Source organism: Ursus americanus, chromosome 21 (assembly GCF_024610735.1).
Source record: "Ursus americanus isolate L20-20 chromosome 21, mUrsAme1.1.p, whole genome shotgun sequence".
NCBI classification, from domain to species: domain Eukaryota; kingdom Metazoa; phylum Chordata; class Mammalia; order Carnivora; family Ursidae; genus Ursus; species Ursus americanus.
The window spans coordinates 4,350,681-4,376,073 of NC_142147.1; the positions used below are offsets into that span (position 1 = coordinate 4,350,681).

Below are 25,393 nucleotides of genomic sequence, written 5' to 3' on the forward strand. Positions count from 1 at the left end.
TACTGTACGTGGACTTGTTTCCCTGGTGATTGTTTGAACATAGGAAGGTTTTTTATTTTTCTGCCTAGTTCTGTACCCAGCTACCTTGCTGACTTCTTTGGTCTGGGGGTTTTCAACCTTGGGTCTGTGTGAGAATCCTCTAGAAGGCGTGCTGAAGGGCAGGTGGTAGGGCTGCACCCCCAGTTTCTGACTCGGTGGGGCTGGGGAGGAGCTGAGCGTGGACACTGCTAATGAATCCCCAGGCTCAGTGCAGCTGTGTTTTTGGCTCCGTGATTTCTTTTTTTTCCCTCCAGCCTAACCGGGCTATAACCGACACCTACAATGTGTTCAGTGCACGTACTGTGATTGCGTACCCGGAAGTGAGGACGGTTTCCCTACTCTTGCAATTTCTAGACTTTTTTTTTACTTTCTCTTGATTAATTGTATCAGCAAATACTTCCAGAATTTCTGTAGCAGTGATACCCCCTTCCCACTCCTGACTGTAATGGAAATGTGTCTGGTCTTTCATCCTGAAGCAGGTTGCTGGCTTTGCGGACAGATTTTTCACGTGAAGGGAGTATTCATTTATTTGTACTTAGGTTAAGAGTTTCTGTCCAGATGGTGAATTTTACAAAAAGTTTTTTTTTTTTTTAGCACCCGTGACTGTCTGATTCAGTTTTTATATGAGGAATACCAAACCAGTGGGGCTGCGAACACTGAGCCGCGTCTGTATGCTGCCTGCCGCGCTTCGAATGTGTGAATTCAGACTGTGTTCTGTACTTTCGTAGCCGTGCGTCCAAAGGAGTTGGTCGGTAGTTCTGTTTGGGTCCGATTTTACGTAAGTCATGCTTTACAGTTAGGCTGCCCTTACAAAAATAATTTAAAACTTTCCTTTTCTTCAGGTTCTAGAAAAAAAAAGCAAGTGGAAGTCCCTTAAGTTTTGGGTAACATTCTTTGGGAACCTTTTGGTTTGGTGGGCAAGGAGGGGTGGGCTCTTGACAACCCCATCCATGTCTCTTAGGATCTCGATGGTTTTAAATCTCTGCTGGGTTGATACTGATGACTTTTAACATTTTTTTTTTAAAGATTTATTTAGTAGAGAGAATGCAGGAGTTGGGGGGAGGGGGAGAGGCAGAGGGAGAAGCAGGCTCCCCGCCAAGCAGGGAGTCCAACTTGGGGCTCGATCCCAGGAGACCGCCGTTCGGTCCCAGAGTTCCACAGGGGGCGTGATGTAAAGCAACACGTCAGATGCGCCGAGCCCCTGCCCTCGGGAAATTCTGTCTACAGGGCCCCCGCCAGGCTCAGCCTCGGGCCGCTTCCCTTCGGGCCTGGCTGTGCCGCAGGGCTCGGGCCTTCACCAGGAGCCTCCTATGCCGACACGTGGGTTTTATTATTACATAAGCCAGGGATTCATCACAGAACATTCAGCAGATACAGAAAAGGATGAAAAAGAAGGAAAAAGCTCACAATGGCACCAGTCAGGGCAGCCTGTGTGGATCCTGCCAGGGTTTCCTCTCACGGAGCAGAACACGCCCGTCGTCACCTCGAAACATACAGCCCTCCGTTCCCGGCCTTCTTTGCTCAATACGGTGTGTTTCTTCCCGGATGATGAACTGTTCTTAACTCTGGTGTTAACAGGCTGGGGGGGGGGGTCTAGAACCAGAACCGACCCGGCTATCTGTTCGCTGACAGGTGGGCACTCAGGTGTTCCCGGTGCTTGGGGTCAGAACAGTCGCCTCCGCAGCAAACAGCTCACAGGTCAACGGTTCCCTTGGCCTTGAATTTCTTGGCAGATCGCTCACTTGACCGAAGCTGGAATTTGCTTCCATAAATGTAGGAAATGAAGCCATCGATTTCCACTGTGAACACACAGTTTAGCTTGGGGATAACTGAAAAAAACAAACAAAAAACCCAGGAGAAAAAGGACGAGGAAAAAATCCTTAAGTTCACACTGATGCATAATACTATTGATAAGCTAGTAAGAAACAGGGATCCACAAAGCTTAGCAGCACCGGGATTATAGGGTGTTATTCGGCCATATGACCGATTTATTCAGATTTTAAATATAACGCAACACCTAATTTTCAGGGTCAAAGGCTCTAAGCCAAACTCCCAGAAGAAGTGCTAGAAACAGGTCTCCCCATATAATTTTCAGACAAACTTGTGGCTTTACGCTCCGCGAGGACACCTAGACACCTCTTTCTGAGGTTTAAAACGAGACCAGAATATACAAGGAAACGGAAGGAAGCAGCAAGAAAAACCAAGCTCCAAAACTGAAGGAACAAAAACCTCCCACCGTGGTTTTGCCATCTCGGATTTGCGGGCAAGGGGTGTGGAAATCTCGACAGCCCAGCTGCGGACGCTCGTCTCTGCTAGAACAATGAGCTCTGGCCCACCCAGCGGGTGAGCCTGCACTTGCTTTCCTGAGACCCCAAGGGTCAGCAGAAAGGGCAAGATCCTGGAACTCCAGGGACAGGCACTACCCTAGCTCCCTTGTCTGTCCTGTCCACTCCTCTGGGGGCAGCAGCTTTGGGGCAGGGGAGGGCCTCAGGCACGGAAACAGACCCAAGTATCTGCAAGCGTAGCCACGCAGCCCTTCCTCCTGTCGTATCTGGCTGTGGCTGCTGGCTGGGCTCCGAGCTGCCTTTGGGAGAGCGGTGGGGGCAGGGGGTGTCCCCAGCAGGCGTGGGACGTACGGTCAGCAGGCATCTGCAATCTGTGCTGATGTGAGAGACCAAACTGAGCTGCTGAAGCCACAAGGACAGGGCTGATGGAGCCGGGTAGGCCGTAGGCCACAACACCCTGACACACAGTTACTTACCTTTCAGGCGGTCTTCTTTGGTGAGGACTTTGAAGACGTGCTTTGTTTCCTGTAGAAGGATTCCTGTAACACCCACATAGGAGGGGCATTTGGATTTCGTGACTGCAAAGGAAAAGGACATTCAAGGCCTCAGCCTCGGTGGTGCTGGGGGCAGCACAGCTAGCTAGGTGGGGGCAGGGGGGAGGGGCTCCTCAGCTGGACAGGGACCAAACTGGATGAGAACTCAAGGTCCCAATGCCCTGCCTGTGGCTTTAGAGCATCTGGGCTGCTCTGGCAAGGTGTCCTTTGGAGGGCCTGGAGCCACGGAGTCTTGGGAAGGACTACGAAGCCAAGAGGTCAGGTGTATGTCCAGCACCACCAAGACCCACAGGTTGCTGGCACGGGGCCAAGTCTCACCAATGGGCTCTGAAGGAGCACCTGTCCACCATGGCCTTCCCATGACCTCCCAAACTCTGGCCAGAATGGAATCTTGCTACAGGCTGTGGAGCAGTGAGTGGGGCCAGCCCCTCAGCTCTCCTGACCCATGCCCCCATGTGTCCTGTAGACATTCACTGAGCACCTGCTATGAGCCTGGCACTGTCCGAGGTCGGTGCCGGGCACGGGAGTGAACAAGACTGTTCTAGGTTCTGCTCTCAAGGAGCTGATGTTCTAATGGTAGGAGGGGAATGTGTACTAAATCAGATGACTGCATTTTCCGGTAGTGGTAACTGTTGCAAAGAAAAAACCCAAGGCACGGGGAGGAAGGTCACTTTCAGTGATGGCAGGCCCTCGGGGGAAGTGACATCTGAGTAGGGACCTGAATACTGAGAAGCAGCCTGTGAACACACAGAACTCTGGGCAGAAGGAAGGAATAAATCAAAGGCCCCGAGGTGGGTCCAAGCCTGGAAGCAGAAAGCAGGCCGATGTGGTCAGACCTGGTGCTCAGTAGAGTCAGAGAGGCCTAGAGCACAGTAAGGAAGCAGAAGACAGACATGGTCTGAGGTTTGGTATAAGACCTTCCCTCTGGCTGGCCGGTTGGGGGAGAGCAGTGTGTCAGCAGGCAGAGGGTTAGGCAGCTTCTCCAGGAATCCAGGGGAGACGGTGGTGGCTTGGATTCGGGGGCTCGCACACGCCGATGGACATGGGAAGAAGAAACGTGATCCCACCCAGGTTTTTAGGCTGAATGACCAGGGTAAACGCTGGTACCATGAACGGAGCTGGGGAACAAGGGCAGGGGCTGACGTGAGGAGGCGGAGTGGTTTCGGATACGGAAAGGTTGTGCTGCCTACTGGACACGTGGGCGGCTGTGTGCAGTGACAGCTGGATAAATGAAGATGTTCAGGGGAAGGTCTGCCCTGGAGGACACTGGGAGCTGGGAGTCCGCAGCTGAGACTGAAAACTATAGGGAAATGGATGAAAGGGACTTTCTGTTCAGGGCTGGGGGCACGTGCCAGCAGCTGCTATGCCCCCTGGGAGAGCAGCAGGGGTCCCTGTGTGGAAAGGCACACAAAGACCATTTAGGGTGTATCCAAAAAGGGGCCAGAACTGGCTCGGGTAGCTACTCATCTCCCACCCTCAATGCCGGTGATCTGGAGATATCCACATGACCAGGAGTGTGTCGAGCCCTGTAGCACAAAGCCACGCTGCCACTGAGGGACGGTGCGGGCGTTCAGGTGACCGTGGGCTCCTAGGCGAGTTACCTGAAACAAGAGCCCCGTGCAGATCTGCCTTTAACAGCTTGGCCTGAATCATCTGTGGCTGCCTAGGAGGTAAACAGAAGCCCTCAGTGTTGACCACGATCAAGATTCTGCAGGGAGCACACAGGTCTACAAACTCCTGCAGCCGGCTGGCTCTGAAGGCTGCATTTACAGTGATCGTAAGACTTGGGTTCTGCCCCAAGGGGCAAGGCTTCAGAAATGCAACTCACGTGTCTGGCTTGAGACCCCCGCACAGGTCGCGGATGTACTGTTTCCAGAGTTCATGCAGAGGGAGAAAAAGACTGTATCTGTGGCAAAGTTAAAAAGAAGTAAACAGTGAGGCGACACGAGCTTGGGATTGTAACGTCAGCAGAGCACAGAGCGAGGCCTGGTGCCAAGGACCCCGACCTGGGTCCCTGGGGACTGGGTGCGGATCCTGGTTCTACAGCAGATAACCCGACTGACTACAGTCAAGTGCTTCCACCTCCTGAACCTCGGTTTCTGCTGCTAGAACCCTCCTGAGGCTAAGGAGGGGAGGAAGGGGGTGCCCTCCATCCTTCCTGCTGGCTAGATGCAGCCTGGACGGCTGGCGCCCCGGCAGCCCCTCAGACCGTGAGGCAGCAGGCACAGATGGCGGAACAGCCAGGGAGCTCCTGGGGCAGCGCTGCCCAAGTCCCTGCCACACCAGCCCGGGGCGGGGGGCCGGGGGGGCGGGGGTGGTGCTCATCTGGTCTTTTCATGAGAGCAGTGAACTTCAGTCTTGCTGAACCACTGCTCTCTGAGGTCTCCTGCTACAAGAGCTGACCCTGGGGAGGGGAGTGAACAGGAGCTGCTGGCTGCCATGCACGTCCCCATGTACGGGAACAGTCTGGAAGGTGAGAGAGCAAGTGGTGGGACAAAGGGGAGGGACCAGGTGAGAGGACTGCAGAGGCTTTCCTCTGGGGTCAGTATTACTGGGCTGGTGCCTCCTGGGGAACCTGTTACAGGAAACGGCTGGTCAGACCAAGGAGAACCTCAAGCTTGAACTCGAAGTGGGCTCCACTGGTGCAGACACCAGCAAGGGAAACCTGGGCAGGCAGCTGCCCCTTCCTGCACCCAACGCCCAGCTCTTTTTGCAAGCGGGTCACGGACAAAGCGACTGACTTTGTCCTGTGGGATGTGGGAGGCTATTCGGCTGCAGATCTTGGAGTGGAAGTCTACAAACAGTCCGAAGATGAGCATATGCAGAACCGTGGCCAAGGAGGGATGCAGTGTCCGCTGGAGGGAGGAACACGTCCTTCCACGGAGTGATGCGTCCCTTTCAGAAACTTCTGAAACGTGGGCAGCACGCTCTTTGGCAATAAAACTCCCGTGGATGATTCTGTCTAGTGCTATTCAAAGCTATAAAGAGCATATATTAAGATATACCAGTTCCTCTTTCTCTAGGAAAGCTGAGAGACAAACAGCCTGTTGCCATGGGTAACAGACTCACTTGTGGTACGGTTCTCATTAGTTCAGGACACAAGCCAGACAGTAAAACAGCAAGAGCCTCAGGGTGCCCTGCTTTAAAAGCCACGTGCAAACCTAGTCTGAATTGGTAAAGGAAGGCTGCCCCCTTGTGGCAGAAGTGGGCGAAGCTCCCTTAGCTTCAGGGAAAAGGGGCTGCCCCCTCTGCTGCTGGGCTTCCCAAATCCGCACCCATTCCAGGAAGATGAAGCCGCCTTAGGGAGACGGCAGGAAAGCCTCGGCTTACCTCTGCTGCTCCGGCTTAATGTCAAAGAGGCGCAGCTCCCTCCTCTGCCTGGCAGAAAGGCCTTTGGATTTTTTTTTCTTCTCTTTTCGCTTCCGGCGAGTGGAGTACTCCAGGACCACAGCCTTGCGCTGCAGCTGGTGCTCGCGGGCTTGCTGGCTCATGCGGGGCGTGCTGCGCTTCAGGAAGGCCCTCACGAAGGCCTCGGCCTGCTGGGCTCCCGGAAGCTGCATGGGGACGAGGCGGCATGGGGCCCACTGTTCTGGTGGGGGCCGTCCCAGACCCCCCTACACACCGCAGAGGGGATGCCTTCACTGACCCATCTGTCTCCCGACGGAGGCTCACACAGCCTCCCACTGCTGAATGTCAGCTACCCACAGCTGTCCAGATGTGAAAGTCACCTTCAAATACCAATTCGTGACTGCCACACAGAACGGCCACGTCCATATTCAACTTCCTACTCTATTTTGCTGAGGTTATAACTTTTGAGGAGGATTTTTTTTAAACTCCCAAAACCCTTTATATTAGGAAGAAAAGACTTTCTCTGCTCCTTGGCCGGGAGGAGAGCCTGAGAAATGTATGACAACAATATTTAGTCAGTCATGACCAGATGAAGGCAAGCTCAGAGTGGAGCCAAGCTATGGCCTCAAAGGAAATGATCCTCACACTTGGGTACCACTTGGTGCCCCAGGATGGACCACACCTTGTGGGGTAGGAATTTTGACACGGTGCCCATGTTGCAATCCTCTTTCCTTGGGTTTGGCCCCGTGGACGCGTCACGACTACTTGCTAGGTTTGCTCCCGCAGAGCTTGGGGAAAGGAAGTGCTGCCAGTGCGTCTCAGCCTCCAGTGCTCACTCTCTCCCACACAGAGCAGAACAGCATTTGACTGTGACTTAGCACAGACTCGTAGGATTTGGGGGCAAAAGAACTGTCCAAATTGTGTGTAATTCCTGAGAGAACTCCAACGTCACTGCCTCTCATGCTGGGAGTTCCACCGGGCTACTCTGCATTAGCTGCCCGTGTCCTAGGTCGGCCACTGTCCACCCAGGTCCTGCCTCTTGGCCGGCGATTTCCTGAACCCCTATTGCGCTAAACGGGCTGCCAACCCTGTGAAGCTAATGTGTCAATAATCCCGCTCCCTTATGGGGAAGCGGGGCTGGCGGGGGTGTGATGTGATACTCTCAATGTTCCAGGCAGCTCCCAGTAAGGACAGCAGTCAGTGTCAGCCTTGCCCCTTTACATACTCACTAAAGATTCATTATCATCACTATTATTACTGTGACAGAACAACTAGTTGCTTCTTTTAAATTCCTAAGTGGCCCTTCTTCATGAAGAAACCACATAACGGTGTACCAGTCTCTTAAAATCTTGATTTCAGGTGAACTCGCTCATTAGCAGCCCCCAGTGGAGCTTCTGCCCACTGACAAAGCATGTCTGCAGCACCAGATATAATCCCTACATTCCCCCGAGGAAATGTGACTGCCTGCCCTCTTCAAGAGGCAAGGGGGCACAGTGACAAAGCCAAATGACAATGTTCACCAGGGCAGCTTTCAGGTGGGCACAGCCCAGTGTCCCCGACACAGTGGGAGATGACACAGGATCAAGAGGTCCCAGTTAACCGAACAAGGGAAAGAGCAGCTGGCATATGGAAAGAGGCCATCAGAACAGCAGATCGTGACTGAGCTGAACCCATCTACTGGAAAGATGAGGAGTGAGATGTGGGAAAGGACATCTAAAGCAGGACTAGGGTATCGAGCCAACTTTGCCATCACCGCTGCTGCTCCCAGACTTCCTGCCATGCACTGTACCTCAATATCGAACTCCTTGGCCTCTTTCTGAGAAAAGGCTTGGTAGACCACACCTGGGGATTCAAACAAACAAACAAACAAACAAACAAACAAGAAATGATCAATTCCTGTTGGGCATGACTCTAAGACCCACGACCTTTCTAACTATGAAACAAACTGTGCTTATTTAGAGATAGGAGAAGATGGGGGTGCTACAAAGAGCACAGGCTTCTCAGCTGTCTTGGATGCCTCTTATTCTACCCTCTGGCCACCGTCCTAGAAGTTCCAAGAGTGCTTTCAAACAGTGCTTCTCGGGGCGCCTGGGTGGCTCAGGCAGTTGAGTGTCCAACTCTTGATTTCGGCTCAGGTCAGGATCTCAGGGTCCTGGGATCAAGCCCTACGTCTGGCGCCTCCGCTGAGCGGGGAGTCTGCTTGAAGATCTCTCTCTCTGTCCCTCCCCTCTGAGTGTGCTCTCTCTCAATTAAATAAATCTTTAATAAAAGTTATATGGCAGAACCTCCCTGGTTGCAGATGGTTGGAAATATTACATTTTGTTTACTATAAGACGTTTAAAAAAAGGTTTTTCACATATTTATATCTATGAAATTAGGGTCTATCATATAATAGATGGTGTCCTACACTGATAAAACATAATAGGTCTTTCTTCAAGCTCAAAAAATATATATCGATCAATGTAGTTTCAACCTTAAAAACTTGCACACTCCTCTGTTTCTTACTTAATTTTCTGATGAAGAAAAACAAGGCTTTGAGGACGGAGTATGGGTGTAAATGGAATAAATGTAAGACAAAGGCCTGGTTTAAGGGTCAAAAGACTAGAAAACATGGTTTACACAACACTCTGCAAATTCCACCCCAGCTCCTTTGTGTTTCCCTGAGTACTCGTGAACAAGCAAACCAAAGTGTTTATATATATTATACAATATATTATATTATATTAGATACAGAGTCTGGTTCTCCTTGAAATGCAAGAATGGCATTAAAACCTGTTTCTAAAGACCAACCCCAGGAATGACTTTGCTTCAACTGTCACAGGTGTGTCCACTAGACTTGAAAGTCTTTTCTGGAACGATACACATCTTTTTTTTTTTTTAAGATTTTATTTATTTATGTGACAGCCAGCGAGAGAGGGAACACAGCAGGGGAGTGGGAGAGGAAGAAGCAGGCTCCCAGCGGAGGAGCCCGATGTGGGACTCGATCCCTGATCGCCAGGATCACGCCCTGAGCCAAAGGCAGACGCTTAACGACTGCCCTATCCAGGCGCCCCTGGAACAATACACATCTAACAGTTATTGAGCACTCATTACTTGTCATGTACCTGGCTAAAAAGCTACACATTTTATCTCATGGTATTTCTTGAACAATCCTTTAAAGTAGGTATTATTCCTATAACGCACGTGAGAAAACTGAAGCTCAGATATGCTGAGACACATAACTTGATCACAGAGATAGGAGTGGCAGAGGTGGAAATGAACATACTGGTCCAAAAACCAGTTTTAACGGTGTCTACACTCCCCTGCTTATACCAGCCCTGGGTGCTTGCTCCCTTCCTTGGCATAGCTATTCTCCACTCAACTCCCAAAGTCCCGGGTTACGATACCATTCCTCAGCACGCTCCCAGCGCTTTCCACCAGACGAGGGTCCTTCCCAGAACAGCAGGCTGGGCAGGCACCACTCTAAGTAACCTCACAGAATGGAAACCAGGTTGTAGAGAGGCTCATGGCCTTAACCACTATCACCAGGTAGTGGCCAAGTCGGCCCCAGGCCTTGGGCCCTCCTTTAGCACCGCTAAGCAGGCCCCCTGGGGACCTGTCTCCAGCTCTGACATCCATCCATCTGTAGCTCAGGGACTGAGCCAGGCCAACCGAGACTCTGGGCCTCGGTTTCACTTATGTACGGCGGGACAATGCCCCTAGCAATTTCATTCGGACTCCGCTACGACCCTGTACACCTACCAGCACCAAGTCCCCGACCCTTGACATCCCACCCCTCCACAGCTTAGAGGCCTTCAACCTCGCTTACTCTTCATCCTCGGGCCGCTTCCGGTGCGCTCTGATGACGCTTCCCGCGGGCGACGCTCACTCTTTACCTCTCTTCACTTTCTTCAGCAGCCCTCGGCCATCAGAACATCTCTCCTCAAAGTTTGGGCTAAAGAGACTTCTTGTGCCCGAGCTCGCGCGCCACGCTCAGTCTCCAGACTGACGCTCCAACTCTCAGCTGGGGTCGCGGGCGCGCGTGCTTGTAGATGGCGCCATTGTGACGTCACTGACGCGCGCGCACCTACGGTGGCGCATGCGCCTGGACGGCGGCTTTGCTACACCCGCGGAGGTGTTGCTCGACTTGCGGGTGTCTCTGCGTGGTGGGGCTTTCTCAGCTTGCGTGTACTATAGACGCCAGGAAGGCCAGAAACCGTGGGGTTGCGGTTAGGGCGTGTGGACTGCTTGTGAAGAGCTGAGTAGAGCGGGGCGAGCGGACCTGAAGAGGACCACGGGGACCTTGGGTATCAAGGGGGGGGCAGAAAGGGGTCGCGGATGGTGGGAATGAGGTACGTGGGGGTCTCCAGTCAGCCTTATCTACAGATTGGCCAGGGCACTGACGTTGGGATAGAAGGTTTAGGCTCTAATTTTGACCTCGCTTATGGCATTTCCCATCGCCGGGCCTCCCTTTTTCCCATCAGCTGTGAGTGGATTGGGCCTGATAGTCTGAACGTTTTCTTGAGTCCCAGAATGTTAGTTTCTGTCAGTCAGTTAAAAGGCAAGGAATTGATGCTCATTGTTCTAGGGAAGGGTCCAAGAATTGTGGCTGGAAGGCCTGGTGCAGACCTCTCAGAAGTGGCCTGGTGTGCAGCACTGTGCAGCCTTTATTTCTGAGGAGTGCGGTTCAGGAGAGCAGTACAGCCCCTCCACTTTAAGTCAGTGGGTCTCAATTTCCAGTGAGGTATAGAGTCCTTTTAAAGGAACAGGAATTCTCTAGGAGCCCTGAGGTTTTATGTACACAGATCCTAGTTCGGGAAACATTGATTTGTTTTTGGGTGGTGACCTTGTGCCATTTTGATCATAAACATAGGACTGCAGGCCCTGTAATTCAGTGGCTATAATGTGGCTTGTCCTGGTGAACGTGAATGTATGTATATTACCATCAAAGTGGAATTACAACATTGAAATGTATTGCGCTTGAAGATGCCTGAGAATAGTTAGGAGTCTATGGGATTAAGCTTGAGAAACTGCTCTTGGGGATCCATACCATGTGAACTACCAATGTGAATTTAAAAATAGCAACATGAGACAGCAGAAGATAGTAAGAGCCAATTTCAGTGATACAGTCTCAAGGGGGCCCTTTTGAGCAGGACCTTTGTAATTATGGTGACAAGGGAGAAGGCAGACCTCTGTCTTTGAGAGCTTCTTTTTTTTAGGGTTGCTAGGACTCTCTGTCTCCCAGTTGACCCCTTCTGAAGTAGCCAAGTCTGCTCGGATGACTGCCAGTCTTCCATGGAGTTCCCTGCTTGTGGTGGGGTGAACACTGAGAACTGCAGTTACTTTGTAATTCCCTGATCACTACATCATTTTTTAAAAAATAAATCACTTTATTATCCTCAGGAAACAATTGTCTGTATATGCAGAGTGGCACCTGTCCTTACAAATATCAGTATTATTGTGATTGTTGTTTATAATAGTAAAAACTTGGAAACCACTCTATATCCAACAATAGTGGATTAAATAAAGTGTGTGCAAATTAACTAAATAAATTAAGTTGCATTGCAGTCAAAGGGTAAGCTTAAAAAATTCAGATTCTTTAGCATCCCTGGAGATTCTTCTTTAGTATGTGTGTCTTAAGAATCTATATTAAAAAAAAAAAAGTTCCCAGATGATTTTGTGAGTAGTTTTGGGAACTATAGTATGGTACATTATAGAACTTAATATGATAGAGCACCATACAGCCATTAAACAAATTATAGTTTATATTATAACAAAAGGTTACAATTTTTTAAAAGGTTATAATGTTTTAAAAATTATAAATTTTTAAAAGGTTTAAAATATTAACACAAAGCTCAATGTATACACACAAAGGATTGAAAAGACAGACTAATATAGAGGAAGTTTTTAATGGCTGCATAAGTGAGCTTATGAGAGATTCTTCCTTTTGTCTATTTTCTAAATTTTGTTCAGAGAAAATGAGACTTTCTTATTTTTTTTTATATCTATAAATGATAAGCTTTCAAACATGGCTACATATGTGTTTTCCCACTAGTGGCTTTGTGAAAGTTCCATAGGAAGTCAAAGTTTGAGAGCATCATTGCAAATGATCATCCCCTTCAGCCTGAACAACTTGTGAAAGGCTTCAAAAGTGCAGAAAAATGGTAAGAATTCTACAGTGAACACCCATATGTTTTTAAGTTCTACAGTTCATATTTTGCTCTCTTCAGACAGGTTTCTGTTGATTGCTGCTTTAAGACATTCAGGCTGTTAGGTTGAGTACACAAAAGTTTCATATTTAAGCTCAAAAGATTATGCATTTCTATGAAAGTTAGGACGTGCCTTATAAATAAATACACAAATATGGCATAGAGTGAGCTGATGCCTCTGTTAAAGCAGAGCCTGGCACAGACGACACAGTTGGACAGGACAGCCGTCATTATCTGCAGTCTCATAAAATGGGCACAGTCCCTGAGGCTCAAGATTAAAAACGTCTCTCGCCCCTTGATCTGTATGCTGGTCCAAATGTGTCATTGACTGACAAGGGAGCTGGGAGTGGTGGTGGTGGGGGATGTGGACACAGTGGCACCAGCAGTCATTCCTCAGGCTTAATAGTGCTGTAGGAGACTCCCCGTGTGACAGAGTGTGAGGAGAGTAGGCAATAAGGTTCCCGTCCTAACACTGGACATTCCTGCCAGACAAGCCCTTTCCTGCTGGGCGATTGGGTGTTCTGGCTACGAGAATCAAAGAGCGATGCTCACAGGAGGAAGGCATACCAGCCCCTCTGGTCAAGAGACAGTACTGTGCTCTATGTCAGTTTAAGGCCAACCATTTAGAACTCCAAGCAGCAGGGACTACAGCACTTAGCATGTGTGGCCAAATATCAGTTTCTGAAATCCAGGTTTGTCAGTCTTTCAAAATCCAAAAGTCACTCTTCAAGGTTAACTTGACCCCAGATGTCTAAAATGCAACATTATAGATTCTTCCAGTTCCCTGAAGAAGTTTCCTTCTCAGCTGAACCCACTGAGGAAACTCAGTTATGTTTTTCATGATGGAATATCTGAATGAAGAGGAGGCTCGTTGGGGTCCTAAGAGATGTCCTTCACTGGATTTAAGGGGTCATTGCTGAGTCTTTTGAAGGATTTGCAGGGAAATCACTGCAGGCTTCATGGAGCATGTGTGCGTGCAGCTCACACTTCCCCTCACCTGTTCTGATCTGTGCTCAGTGTTGGGGAAGCAGCCTAAGAGCTATGTGTTAACATATATATGTGTCCATTCTGGGCCAAAATATGGGAAAGTGGGTGGGAGAAAGGAGCTGATATAAAATCACCCCAAACTGAAATTGGGGTAAGACCAGAAAGCAAAGAGACCTGGGTTTTGTGCTATTTGAGTCCCAAAGCCCTGCTGGAGGTTCGGGACAGACTTCCCTTTCAAGATATTTGAAGCCAGAAGGGGACCTGAAACTGTTTAAAAATCCAGTTTAGTGAAGAGGTCAGGCCTTCAGCATAGCTGCCTGACAGGAAAAGGTGTGACCTTTCTGAGAGATGGGTCTACCTCTTAGTTTCCTTCAGTCTCTGTTCTTTAATACACCACATGCAGCTTAAAATTTGAAAAGCAGTGTCTCTGACATGCAAAGAAGCAGGAACTGTCACCCATAATCAGGAGAAGAAATGTCACCAGAATAGAACCATAGATGACCCAGATGTTTGAATTGGAAGACAATACTTAAAATACTTTTATAATACTTCAAAACTTTTACAACGCTATTACAGGAGGAGGAGTCCTAGGTGGCAGCATGGGACGATCCTGAACTCACCTTTTCCCATGCACACACTGGATCTATACCTACATGTAGAAAAATTCTTCCTGAAGAAGCACCTGATAGCTGATGGAACAGTTGCTGCATGACGAAGGATAGAGGGACCACATAGAAAGTGGCAGGAGAAATGGAGACGTGATAATGTTGGGGACCCCACTCCTGATACTATGAACTGTGATAGGGAGAGACAGCACTGAGGGACCCAGGTGCAGTTTTGTCTGATCTACGGCAAAGGAACAGAAAACAAAAAACAGTGATTTAAAGGACAGCTAGACTATAAGGAAGCCCATTTACTAACACTAGAAGGTCCAATTTTGGGGGGGAACTTCTGGAACTCTCTCTGAGGTCAGAGGCACTGGCAAGCACCATTGTTGATGTTTCCTCTATGTCTTGGTAGCACAGATGGGAGCAGGGCCCAGGCATTCCTGCTGGCCCACCACCTCAGTGAACCTTGGCTCCTAGCCCACACTGGCTCCAGCCATTCCTCCACGGCCTGACTGCCCATGCCCTCCCCAGCTCCAGCCATCCCACCAGGGTGGCTCTGGCCTGGAGCACCCACTGGCCCATGCCTGTTTCAGCTGCAATGGTCCCATCAGTGGACCCCCTGCGTGGAGTGTTCCAGCCTGTGACCACCCCAGCTCTAGTCATACTGCCAGGGTGGTGCCAACCTGGAGCATCCCAGGACCACCTGGGCCATGCTTACTCGAGTTTCAGCTGTCCTGCCAAGGTGGCTCCAGTATGGAGTACCTTGGAACTCCTACCAGCCCACATACTAGCTCCAGATGTTCTGCCAGTGTGGCCCTATGGAGGATCACAGGAGTACCTGACCTATGCTCGCCCCCATCTCCAGCTGTCCTGCCTGGGTGGCTCTGGTGTAGAGCCCCTGGAACTTTTTGGTCCATGCCTACCTCAGCCCCAGCCATCTCACCAGGGAGACCCTGGACGAAGTACCCTGAGACCTCCAGCTCCTTCCTGTTCCATCTCCAGCCAGTCAGCCAGTGTTGCCAGGTACATGCAATTTACACAGGGGACATTCCTACACATGGCTACTCCTTCAAAACTAGTAGAGTTAGCTGTTCTGCTTAATTCACAGAAACAAACACAGTCAACCAAAACAAGGAGACAGAGGAATATGCTCCAAATGAAAGAATAAGATAAAACTTCAGAAAAAGAACTAAATGATACAGAGATAAGCAATCTACCTGATACTAAGTTCAAAATAATGGTCACAGTGATCTCACCAGACTTGAGAGAAGAGTGGATGAACTCAGTGAGGACTTCAACAAAGAGAGAGACAATATAAAATAAAATCAATCAGAGTTACAGAATACAGTAACTGAAGTGAAAAATATATTAGAGGGAGGGCACCTGGGCGGCTCAGTCAGTTAAGTGTCTGCCTTCAGTTCAGGTCACTCAAGGTCTAGGGATCAAGCCCCATGTGTGGCTCCATGCTCAACAGGGAGTCTGCTTCTTCCTCTCCCTCCCCCGCTTTGTGTGCACTCCCTCTCTCAATAAATAAACAATCTTAAAATAATAAAATAAAGGAAAAATAAACTAAAGGGAATCAATAGTAGAATGGGGTTGGAAAGAATGGATCAGTGACCTGGAAAACAGGGTAGAGCACCCAAGCTGAACAGCAAAAAGAAAAAATAATTTTAAGAAGTGAGGTTAAGTTAGGGGACCCTGGGACAACATCAGGCTTACTAACGTTCACATTAGAGGGGTCCCAGAAGAAGAGAAAGAGAAAGGGACAGAAAACTTACTTGAGGAAGTAATTGCTGAAAACTTCCCTAACCTGGGGAATGAAACAAATATCTACGTCCAGGAATCCCAGAGAGCTTCAAGCAGAATGAACCCGAGGACTGCACCTTGACACATAGTAATTAAAATGACAAAATTAATGATACAGCGATAGTCTTAAAAGCAGCAAGAGGAAAGCAAACAGTTATGTGCAAGGGAAACCCCATAAGGCTTTCAGCTATTTTTCAGCAGAAACTTTGTAGGCCATCCATAAAGCAGTGGCAGGATATATTCAAAGGGCTGATAGGAAAAAACCTGCAACCAGGAATACTCTACCCAATAAGGTTATCATTCAGAATTAAAAGAGAGAGTTTCCTAGACAGACGTTTAACCACTAAACCAGTCTTACAAGAAATGTTAAAGGGACTTCTTTACATAAGAAAGGAAAGGCCATATGTAGAAATAAGAACATTATGAAAGGAAATAAACTTCATTGGTAAAAGCAAACATAGAGTAAAGGTAGTAGATCAATCATAAAGCTGGTATGAAGGTTAAAAGACAAAATAGTAAAATCAATTATTTCTAAAAAAAATAAAGTAATTCACACACACACAAAGATGTAAAATATAACAAACAGTGGAGGGGTGGGGGATAAAAATGTAGTGCTTTTAGAATGTGTTTGAATTTAAGTGAATATCAGCTTAATATAGGCTGATATATACTTAGCATGTTCTGTTTGAACCCCATGGTAAAAACCAAAACCAATAATAGATAAGCAAAAAAAGAAAGGAAAGGAATCCCAACTTAACACTAAAGAAAGTCATCAAACCACAAAGGAAAGAGTAAGAGAAGAACAACAAAGAACTCCAAAACAACTATAAAACAATTAACAAAATGGTAATAAGTACATGCCAATCAATAATTAAATGGACTAGAGGCTCCAATCTAAAGACATAAGGTGACTGAATGGATAAAAAGACAAGCTCGGCGAGGGGGGGGGGTGCAGGATGGCAGATGAGTAGGGAACCTCATTTCATCTGTTCCCTTGAATTTAGCTGGATATCAAACCATTCTGAATACCCATGAATTCAGCTTGAGATGTCTGAAAACATATCTGGAATGCTATAAGCAGAAAAATGACAGCTTTTTGCAAGGTAGGAGGTGGGGAGTTGTGAATCTGTGGGGAAATATCAGAAGATAAATGGAAGGGAAAGGGAGCCTCCATAAGCTGGCCTCTGGAAAGTGATACAACATTGGAGTGCAAAATCTGGACCCTTAGTAATCTGCTCCAGTGAGAGATATCCCTTTCTGAAAGGGGCTCTGGGGATGAAAAGGGTAGAATTCTAGCTGGGTTATTGTGGTCTCAGGATCCCAGGAGACACAGACAGAACAGGAGTGCCTGAACTGATAAGAGTGCCCAGGCAGTAGAGTGAGGAAACTGGTTATGGTCAGCAAGCCCAGGAAGGATTCTCAGCTCTGGTCACCATAAACCGCAAGCCAGGATGGTAGAGAGACCACTCTTTGCCTGCGCACCCTGAGAAGGACTGGGACATGTGGGCCATTTACCATCTCCTGGGAGGGACGAAACAGCTGTGTCCATGACTGGGCAACAGCTCACAGGGCGGTGATGGCCCCAGAAAGGACAGTAGGGCAGCACCCATCTGTGACTGGGAGCAGCAGAGCAGTGTGCATACATGAGCCCACAACCATTCACAGTTGGAAAGGCACAAAGCGACTAACGCCCAGGGTCCCTGGGAATCCCCCTGCGAGGATTGCAGTGGGCATGAACTGCAGGAGCTTGCAGAGTTTGGTGCACTCAGAAGTGGAGACGGTTTGACCCAGAGGGTTTATTGAAGAGGGGGAACCAGGATCTTGTGGCTCTGGGCCAGTGATTCAGGCATGGCTATTTTTGCTTTGACCCTCTGAAGAGGCATGGAAAGTCGCAAAGGAAACAAACGCCACACAGACAACCAGCTCACATTGAGCCCATCCGCCTGACAAGTGGTGGGGCAACTCAACCCATGCAAAGACGCCTGAGAAGCAGAACAGCAGGCCCTTCCCCGAGAGACAGACTGGAAGAATTCACCTGAATGACAAGCTTATGGATCCCACAAGAGTGTAAAACTCCAGCACCAGGGTTAAATAGTATATTGAGCTCCAGGTGTTTCCTCAAAACTTGTTTATCCATCAGTCTAAAATTTTCCATTGATTTATTTTCTATTTTTTTTTTTACCTTTTTCCCATTTCAACTAGATTCTTATTTTACCAACTTTTGTTTTTAAGTCACTTTTTAACTTTCATTTTTTTACATCTACATTTTATAGATTTATGCCTCATTCTAGTACTTTTTTCACTTTTGGTTTTGGTTTCTTTGCAACTTTGGGATGTAGTGTTTTCTAACACACAGAGCAAAATTCAGTCAGGAACGAGTGGGTCACCCTGCTTTCTCCACCCTGTGAGATTATAGTCTCTCTCCCCACCCCCCCTTTTTTTTTATTGTTTTGTTTCATTTTGGCTCTGTTCACTTTTCTGTGGTGGCTTCCAACCACTTTAGATTTTTTAGGGTGCATTTGCTTACGTTGGACTCTGTTCTTTAGCTCACCCATCCTTTCCTGGTCAGAATGACTAGAAGGTGGAACTCACAGCAAAGGAAATAACCAGAGGCAATGTTCTTCTGCCATAGAGCTAATCAATATGGATATAAATAGGATGTCAGAGATAGAGTTCAGGAAGCAATTATAATGTTAATAGCTAGGCTTTGAAAAAGTATAAATGACAATATGGAATCTCTAAGGGCAGAAATGAGATCCAAACAGGTCAAATTTAAAATGCTATGAATGAGATGCAGTCTAAATTGAATGCTCTAACAGCTAGGGTCATAGGGGTGGAAGAGAGACTAAGTGACCTAGAGGACAGACTGACGGAAAGGAAGGAAGTTGAAGAAAAGAGAGAAAGACAACTAATAGCCCATGAAGAAAAGCTTTGAAAATTTAATGTGCCTTCAAATGTAACAATGTCAGAATTAGCAGAATCCCAGAGGGGTTGGGTAGAGAGAGAGGGGTCTAGAAGGTATATTTGAGCAAATCATGGCTGAGAATTTCCAAAGGAAGCCAGCATTCATGTCCAAGAGGCAGAGAGGACCCTTCCCAAAATCAATAAAAACAGATCAACACCAGACATATAATAGTGAAGCTTGGAAATCTTAGAGCCAAAAAGGCTATCCTGAAAGCAGCCAGGGAGAGGAGATTCCTCACGTACAGAGGGAGGAACATCAGAATAACATCAGACCTATCCACAGAGACCTAGCAGGCCAGAAAGGGCTGGCAAGATATATTCAGGGTACTAAATGAAAACATGCAGCCAAGAATACTTTATCCAGCAAGTCTGTCATTCAGAACAGAAGGAGAGATAAAGAGGTTCCAGGACAGAGAGAAACTGAAAGAATATGTGACCACCAAGCCAGCCCTGCAAGAAATATTAAGGGGGATTCTGTAAGCAAAGAGAGACACCAAGAGTAACATAGACCAGACAGTAACAGAGACAATCTACAGAAACAGGGACTTTACAGGCAATACAATGACAACAAATTCATATCTTTCAATAGTTCCTTTGAATGTAAATGGGCTGAATGCTTCAACCAAAAGACAGGGTATCAGATTGGATAAAAAAGCAAGAGCCATCCATATGCCATCTATAGGAGACTTATTTTAGAACTGAAAACACCTCCAGACTGAAAAGTGAGGGGGTGGAGAACAATTTACCACACAAAAGAAAGCTGGGGTAGCAATCCTCACATCAGACAAATTTGATTTTAAACAAAAGACTGTAGTGAGAGATGTAGAGGGGCACTATATTATACTTAAAGGGTCTATCCAACAAGAAGATCTAACAATTGTAAATATCTATGCCCCCAATGTGGGAACAACCAATTATATAAACCAATTAATAACCAAAGTAAAGAAACATATTGACAATAATACAATGATAGCAGGGGACTTTAACACCCCACTCACAGCAATGGACATGTCATCTAAGTAGATCAACAAAGAAACAAGGGCTTTGAATGACACATTGAACCAGATGGACTTCACAGATATATAAAGAATATTCCATCCTAAATCAACAGAATACTCATTCTTCTCAAGTGCACATGGAACTTTCTCCAGAATAGATCACGTACTGGGTCACAAATCAGGTCTCAACCGATAACAAAAGATTGAGATTATTCCCTGCATGTTTTCAGACCACAATGCTTTGAAACGAGAACTCAATTGCAAGAAGAAATTTGGAAGGAACTTGAACACTTGGAGGTTAAAGAACATGCTGCTAAAGAATGAATGGGTCATCCAGGAAATTAAAGAAGAATGTAAACAATCCATGCAAACTAATGAGAATGAAAACACATCAGTCCAAAACATATGGGATACAGCAAAGGCCATCCTAAGAGGGAAGTACATAGCAATCCAAGCCTCTCTCAAAAAATTAGAAAAATCACAAATACACAAACTAATCTTACACCTAAAGGACCTGGAGAAAGAAAGCAAATAAAGCCTAAACCAAGCAGGAGAAGAGAAATAATGATTAGAGCAGAAATCAATGGAATAGAATCCAACCAAAGAAACAGTAGAACAGATCAATGAAATGAGAAGCTGGTTCTTTGAAAGAATAAGATTGATAAACATCTGGCCATACTTATCCAAGAGAAAACAGAAAGGACCCAAATTAATAATAAAATCATGAATGAAAAGGGAGAGAGCACGACCAATACCAAGGAAATACAGACAATTGTTAGAACATATTATCAGTAACTGTATGCCAACAGATTCGGCAATCTGGAAGAAATGGATGCATTCCTGGGAATTTATAAACTACCAAGATTGAAACAAGAAGAGGTAGAAAATCTGAACAGATGAATAAATGGCAAGGAAATTGAAGCAGTAATCAAAAACTCCCTAAAAAGCAAGTCCAGGGCCAGATGGCTTCACAGGGGAATTCTACCAAACATTTAAAAGAGAAATAATACTGTTTTACTGATGCTGTTTCAAAAAATAGAAGTGGAAGAAAAATGTCCAAACTCATTCTATGAGGCCAGCATTACCTTGATCCCAAAACCAAAGACCCCATCAAAAAGGAGAATTACACACCAATATTCCTGATGACCATGGCTGCCAAAATATTCACCAAGATCCTAGCCAGTAGGAACAAACGGTACATTAAAAGGATTATTCACTAGACCCAAGTGAGATTTATTCCTGGGATGCAAAAGTGGTTCAACATTCACAATCAATCAGTGTGATAGAGCACATTAATATAAGAAAAAACAAGAACAATATGATCCTCTCGGTGCAGAAAAAGCATTTAACAAAATACAGCATCTTTTCTTGATAAAAACTCTTCAAAGTATAGGGCTAGAGGGAACATACCTCAATATCATAAAAGCCATAATTATGAATAGCCCACCGTGAATAACATTCTCAATGGGAAAAACTTAGATCTTTTCCTTAAGGTCAGGAACATGACAGAATGCCACTCTCACCACTATAGTTCAACATAGTACTAGAAGTCCTAGCATCAGCAATCAGACAACAAAAAGAAATAAAAGGCATTCAAATTGGCAAAGATGAAGTCAAACTCTCTCCTCACAGATGACATGATACTTTATGTGGAAAACCCAAAGGACTCCACCCCCAAACTGCTAGAACTCATACAGCAATTCAGCAACATGGCAGGATACAAAATCAATGCAGAGAAATCAGTTGCATTTCTATGCATAAACAATGTGACTAAAGAAAGAGAAATCAAGGAATTGATCCCATTTACAATTGCACCGAAAACCATAAGATATGTAGAAATAAACCCAATCAAAGTGGTAAAGGATCTGTACTCCAGAAACTACAGAACACTTATGAAATAAATTGAGGGAGACACAGAGAAATGGAAAAACATTCAATGTTCATGGATTGGAAAAGTAAACATTGTTAAAATGTCTGTGCTGTCCAGAGCAGTCTACACATTTGATGCAATCCCCATCAAAATACCACCAACATTTTTCACAGAGCTGGAACAAACCATCCTAAAATTTGTATGGAGCCAGAAAAGACCCCAAATCACCAGGGGAATGTTGAAAAAGAAAACCAAAGCTGGTGGCATCACAATGCCTGAGTTCAAGCTCTATTACAAATCTGTGATCATCAAGACAACATGGTACTGGCACCAAAACAGACACATAGATCAATGGAACACAGTAGAGACTCCAGAAATGGACCTTCAGCTCTATGGTCAATTAATCTTTGGTGAAGCAGAAAAGAAAATCCAATGAAAAAAAGACAGTCTCTTCAATAATTGGTGCTGGGAAAGTTGGACAGCCACATGCAGAAGAGTGAAACTCGACCATTCTCTTACACCATACACAGAGATAAACCCAAGGTGAATGAAAGCCCTAAATGTGAGACAGGAATCCATCAAAATCCTAGAGGAGAACACAGGAAGCAACCTCTTTAACCTTGGCCTCAGTAACTTCTTGCTAGACACGTCTCCAAAGGCAAGGGAAACAAAAGCAAAAAAGAACTATTGGAACTTCATCCAGATAAAAAGATTTGCACAGCAGAGGAAACAGTCAACAAAACCAAAAGACAATTGACAGAATGAGAGAAAATATTTTCAAATGCCTTATCAGATAAAGGGCTAGTGCCCAAAATCTATAAAGAACTTATCAAACTCAACACCAAAAGAACAAATAATCAAGTCAAGAAATGGGCAGAAGACATGAACAGACGCTTTTCCAATGAAGACAGACAAGGGTCCAACAAACACATGACAAAATGCTCCACATTACTTGCCATCAGGGAAATGCAAATCAAAACCACAATGAGATACCTCCTCACACCAGTTAGAATGGCTAAACTTAAGGCAGGAAACAACAAATGTTGGCGAGGATGTGGAGAAAGGGGAACCCTCTTACACTGTTGGTGGGAATGCAAACTGGTATAGCCACTCTGGAAAACAGTATGGAGGTTCCTCAATATGTTAAAAAAATAGAGCTACCCTACACCCCAGCAATTGCAGTGCTAGGTATTTACCCCAAGGATACAGATGTACTGAAAAGAAGGGACACATGCACCCCAATATTCCTAGCAGCAATGTCCACAATAGCTAAACTGTGGAAGCAGTGGAGATCCTTCAACAGATGACTGGATAAAGAAGATGTGGTTCATACATACAATGGAATATTACTCAGCCACCAGAAAGGATGAATAGCTACCATTTACATTGACTGGATGGAACTGGAGGGTATTATGCTTGTGAAATAAATCGAGCAGAGAAAGACAGTTATCATATGGTTTCACTCATCTGTGGAACATAAGGAATAGTGCAGAGGACCACAGGGGAAGGGCGGTAAAACTGAATGCAAGTAAATCAGAGAGGGAGACAAACCATGAGAGACTCTGGACTCCAGGAAACAAACTGAGTGTTACAGAAGGGAGGGGGTGGGAGATGGGGTAACTGGGTGATGGGTAGTAAGGAGGGCACGTGATGTGGTGAGCACTGGGTGTTATATGCAAGTAATGAAGTGTTGAACACTACATCTGAAACTAATGATGTCCTATGTGTTGGCTAATTGAATATAGGAAATAAAAAAAATTAAGGAATAGAAAATACATTTATGATATTCTATTGTATTTATTAAAAAAATCCGTATATAAATGAACTCATGAAGTTCAAATCTGTGTTGTTCAAGGATCAACTGTGTCTACAATGGAGTACTACTCAGCTGTAAAACACGGTGAAGTCTTATCTTTCTGAACAACACGTATGGATCCAGAGGGTACAAGGGTGAGTGAAAAAAATCAAACAGAAAAAGACAAATATGGTAGGATTTCACTTATGTGTAGAATCTAAAAAACAAAGCAAACAAAGAAAAAAAAAACCCAGAATTAGACTCTTTTTTTTTTTTTTAAAGATTTTATTTATTTATTTGACAGAGATAGAGACAGCCGGCGAGAGAGGGAACACAGTCAGGGGGAGTGGGAGAGGAAGAAGCAGGCTCATAGCGGAGGAGCCTGATGTGGGGCTTGATCCCATAACGCCGGGATCACGCCCTGAGCCGAAGGCAGACGCTTAACCGCTGTGCCACCCAGGCGCCCCCAGAATTAGACTCTTAAATACAGAGAACAAACTGGTGGTTGCCAGAGGGAAGGGGATGGGAGGGGATGGGCAAAATAGGTGAAGGAATTAAGAGTTACAAACTTCCAGTTATAAAATGAATAAGTCACGAGGATGGAAAGTACAGAGTAGGAAATATAACCAATAATGTAATAATTTTGTATGGTAAAGATGGTGACTGTGCTTATCACGGTGAGCATTTTGTGACGTATGGAATTGTCGAGTCACATGTTGTACACCTGAAACTAGTATCATATTGTATGTCAAGTATACTTCAATAAAAACTACTATTGTAAGTACATCGAATCACTTAGAGGAAAAGAGGGACAAAATGGGTAAAAAGGGAGGAATTTCAGCAGAGAAATTCTATAGCTGAAAAATGCTTTCAGTGTTTCCTGTGATGGCAGCAGCCTACATGTGCAAAGTTAACCTTTTTATAACTACTGAGACTATATCCCCAGACCACACACACTTTCCTTTTTAATCATCTGATAAACAGATATTTATTCGCTGAGCACTCTCTGGGCCCCTGTGTCTTGCTTATTAAATGAGAGGTGCCCTGGGGACTCTTAGCCGCCCGCCTGAGGCCTCCACTGCCCTACTGGAGAGGGGTCATATCCTGGGAAAGGTTCTCTGTGAGCTCTGGGCCCCGAGGGCCGCGTCCCAGAGCCTGAGGCATCTGGAGAGCTGGGATGTGCAGCTTGCCAGCTGGAGAATAGCTCCAGGGCTAGGCTGGACTCCCAGTCATTTTCTGTATTCGCAGTAGCCAAGTCAGACCTCGTTAATGAGGGTCTGTTCCCGCTTGTCAGTGAAGTAACAGAGAGGACCGGGTCCACTTTATCCCAGGTGCTGGCCTGCAGAGCACTCAGGGCCTGGCTGGGGACAGCAGCCCTCTTCGTGAGCTTGGAGGGGCTCCTCTATTTGACATGGTCCCCTGGACTCAGTGGGGACACCCGGGAGCTCTGAGGGTGTTGATGGCAGATCCATCTCTAGCACACTCCTGGACGCCCTGTTGGTCTTTGCTTTTGGAGCACTAATGGCCATGAGGGAAGCCCACACACCTGGCTCATAGGCAAGAAGAAGGCCCAGCCCATCTGACACAGGGTTGGGTGGTGAGGAGACCATGAGAGGGGAGGTGGTCTGAGGGGCCAATGTCAGGACACACTTTAGATTTCTGACAAAGTTTGAGTCCGCTGTGTAATCTGTTTTCCTATATAATGAGGCTCCTTGATGCCTGAAGAAGAACTGACTTTAATATTCAGCCATTTAGGCTAAGAGAGGTTATACTGGCATTTATTATCTATTGGTTTACATTTTGGGGAGGGGGAAGGTTTTACAATGTTAGACATAAATGCCGCCTTGGGTCCTCAGCTGCATATCCCAGTATGTCACAAGATGGCAGCCTAACACAAGGATTGAATCGGTGGCTGGCGGCCTCCCCCAGAGTCTTGGAGTTGTTTTCCTCC

The 25,393-nt window shown here is 46.4% G+C and overlaps 1 protein-coding gene and 1 long non-coding RNA gene across 9 annotated transcripts in view; one reads left to right on the forward strand and one right to left on the reverse strand.

The window, feature by feature from the left end:
- Positions 1-539: 539 nt before the first annotated feature.
- Positions 540-10,249, reverse strand: LOC123776621 (ribonuclease P protein subunit p29). 3 transcript variants are annotated; one of them, XM_045772722.2, is made up of 7 exons: positions 10,026-10,245; positions 8,016-8,068; positions 6,209-6,432; positions 4,707-4,784; positions 4,480-4,541; positions 2,801-2,902; positions 540-1,868 (listed from the first exon to the last, which is right to left on the reverse strand). In XM_045772722.2, exons 1-7 carry the CDS (start codon positions 10,039-10,041, stop codon positions 1,732-1,734), a joined length of 672 nt encoding a protein of 223 aa, XP_045628678.2. In that variant the 5' UTR covers positions 10,042-10,245; the 3' UTR covers positions 540-1,731. The 3 variants fall into 3 exon arrangements, with proteins under 3 accessions (XP_045628678.2, XP_045628679.2, XP_045628680.2); XM_045772723.2 differs by having other exon boundaries at positions 10,035-10,243; XM_045772724.2 differs by lacking the exon at positions 4,480-4,541 and having other exon boundaries at positions 10,026-10,249.
- A 56-nt stretch (positions 10,250-10,305) lies between these two features.
- Positions 10,306-25,393, forward strand: part of LOC123776625 (uncharacterized) — a 50,267-nt gene continuing 35,179 nt past the window's right edge. For 2 of the 6 annotated variants that reach the window (XR_015728002.1, XR_015728001.1), the window contains exons 1-3: positions 10,306-10,512; positions 12,261-12,369; positions 23,503-23,597. This is a non-coding gene — a long non-coding RNA (uncharacterized LOC123776625). Of the gene's footprint in view, positions 10,558-12,260; positions 12,370-23,502; positions 23,598-25,393 lie in introns of all 6 variants that reach the window. The other 4 variants (XR_006775421.2, XR_006775423.2, XR_015728000.1 and 1 more) reach the window with 3 other exon arrangements.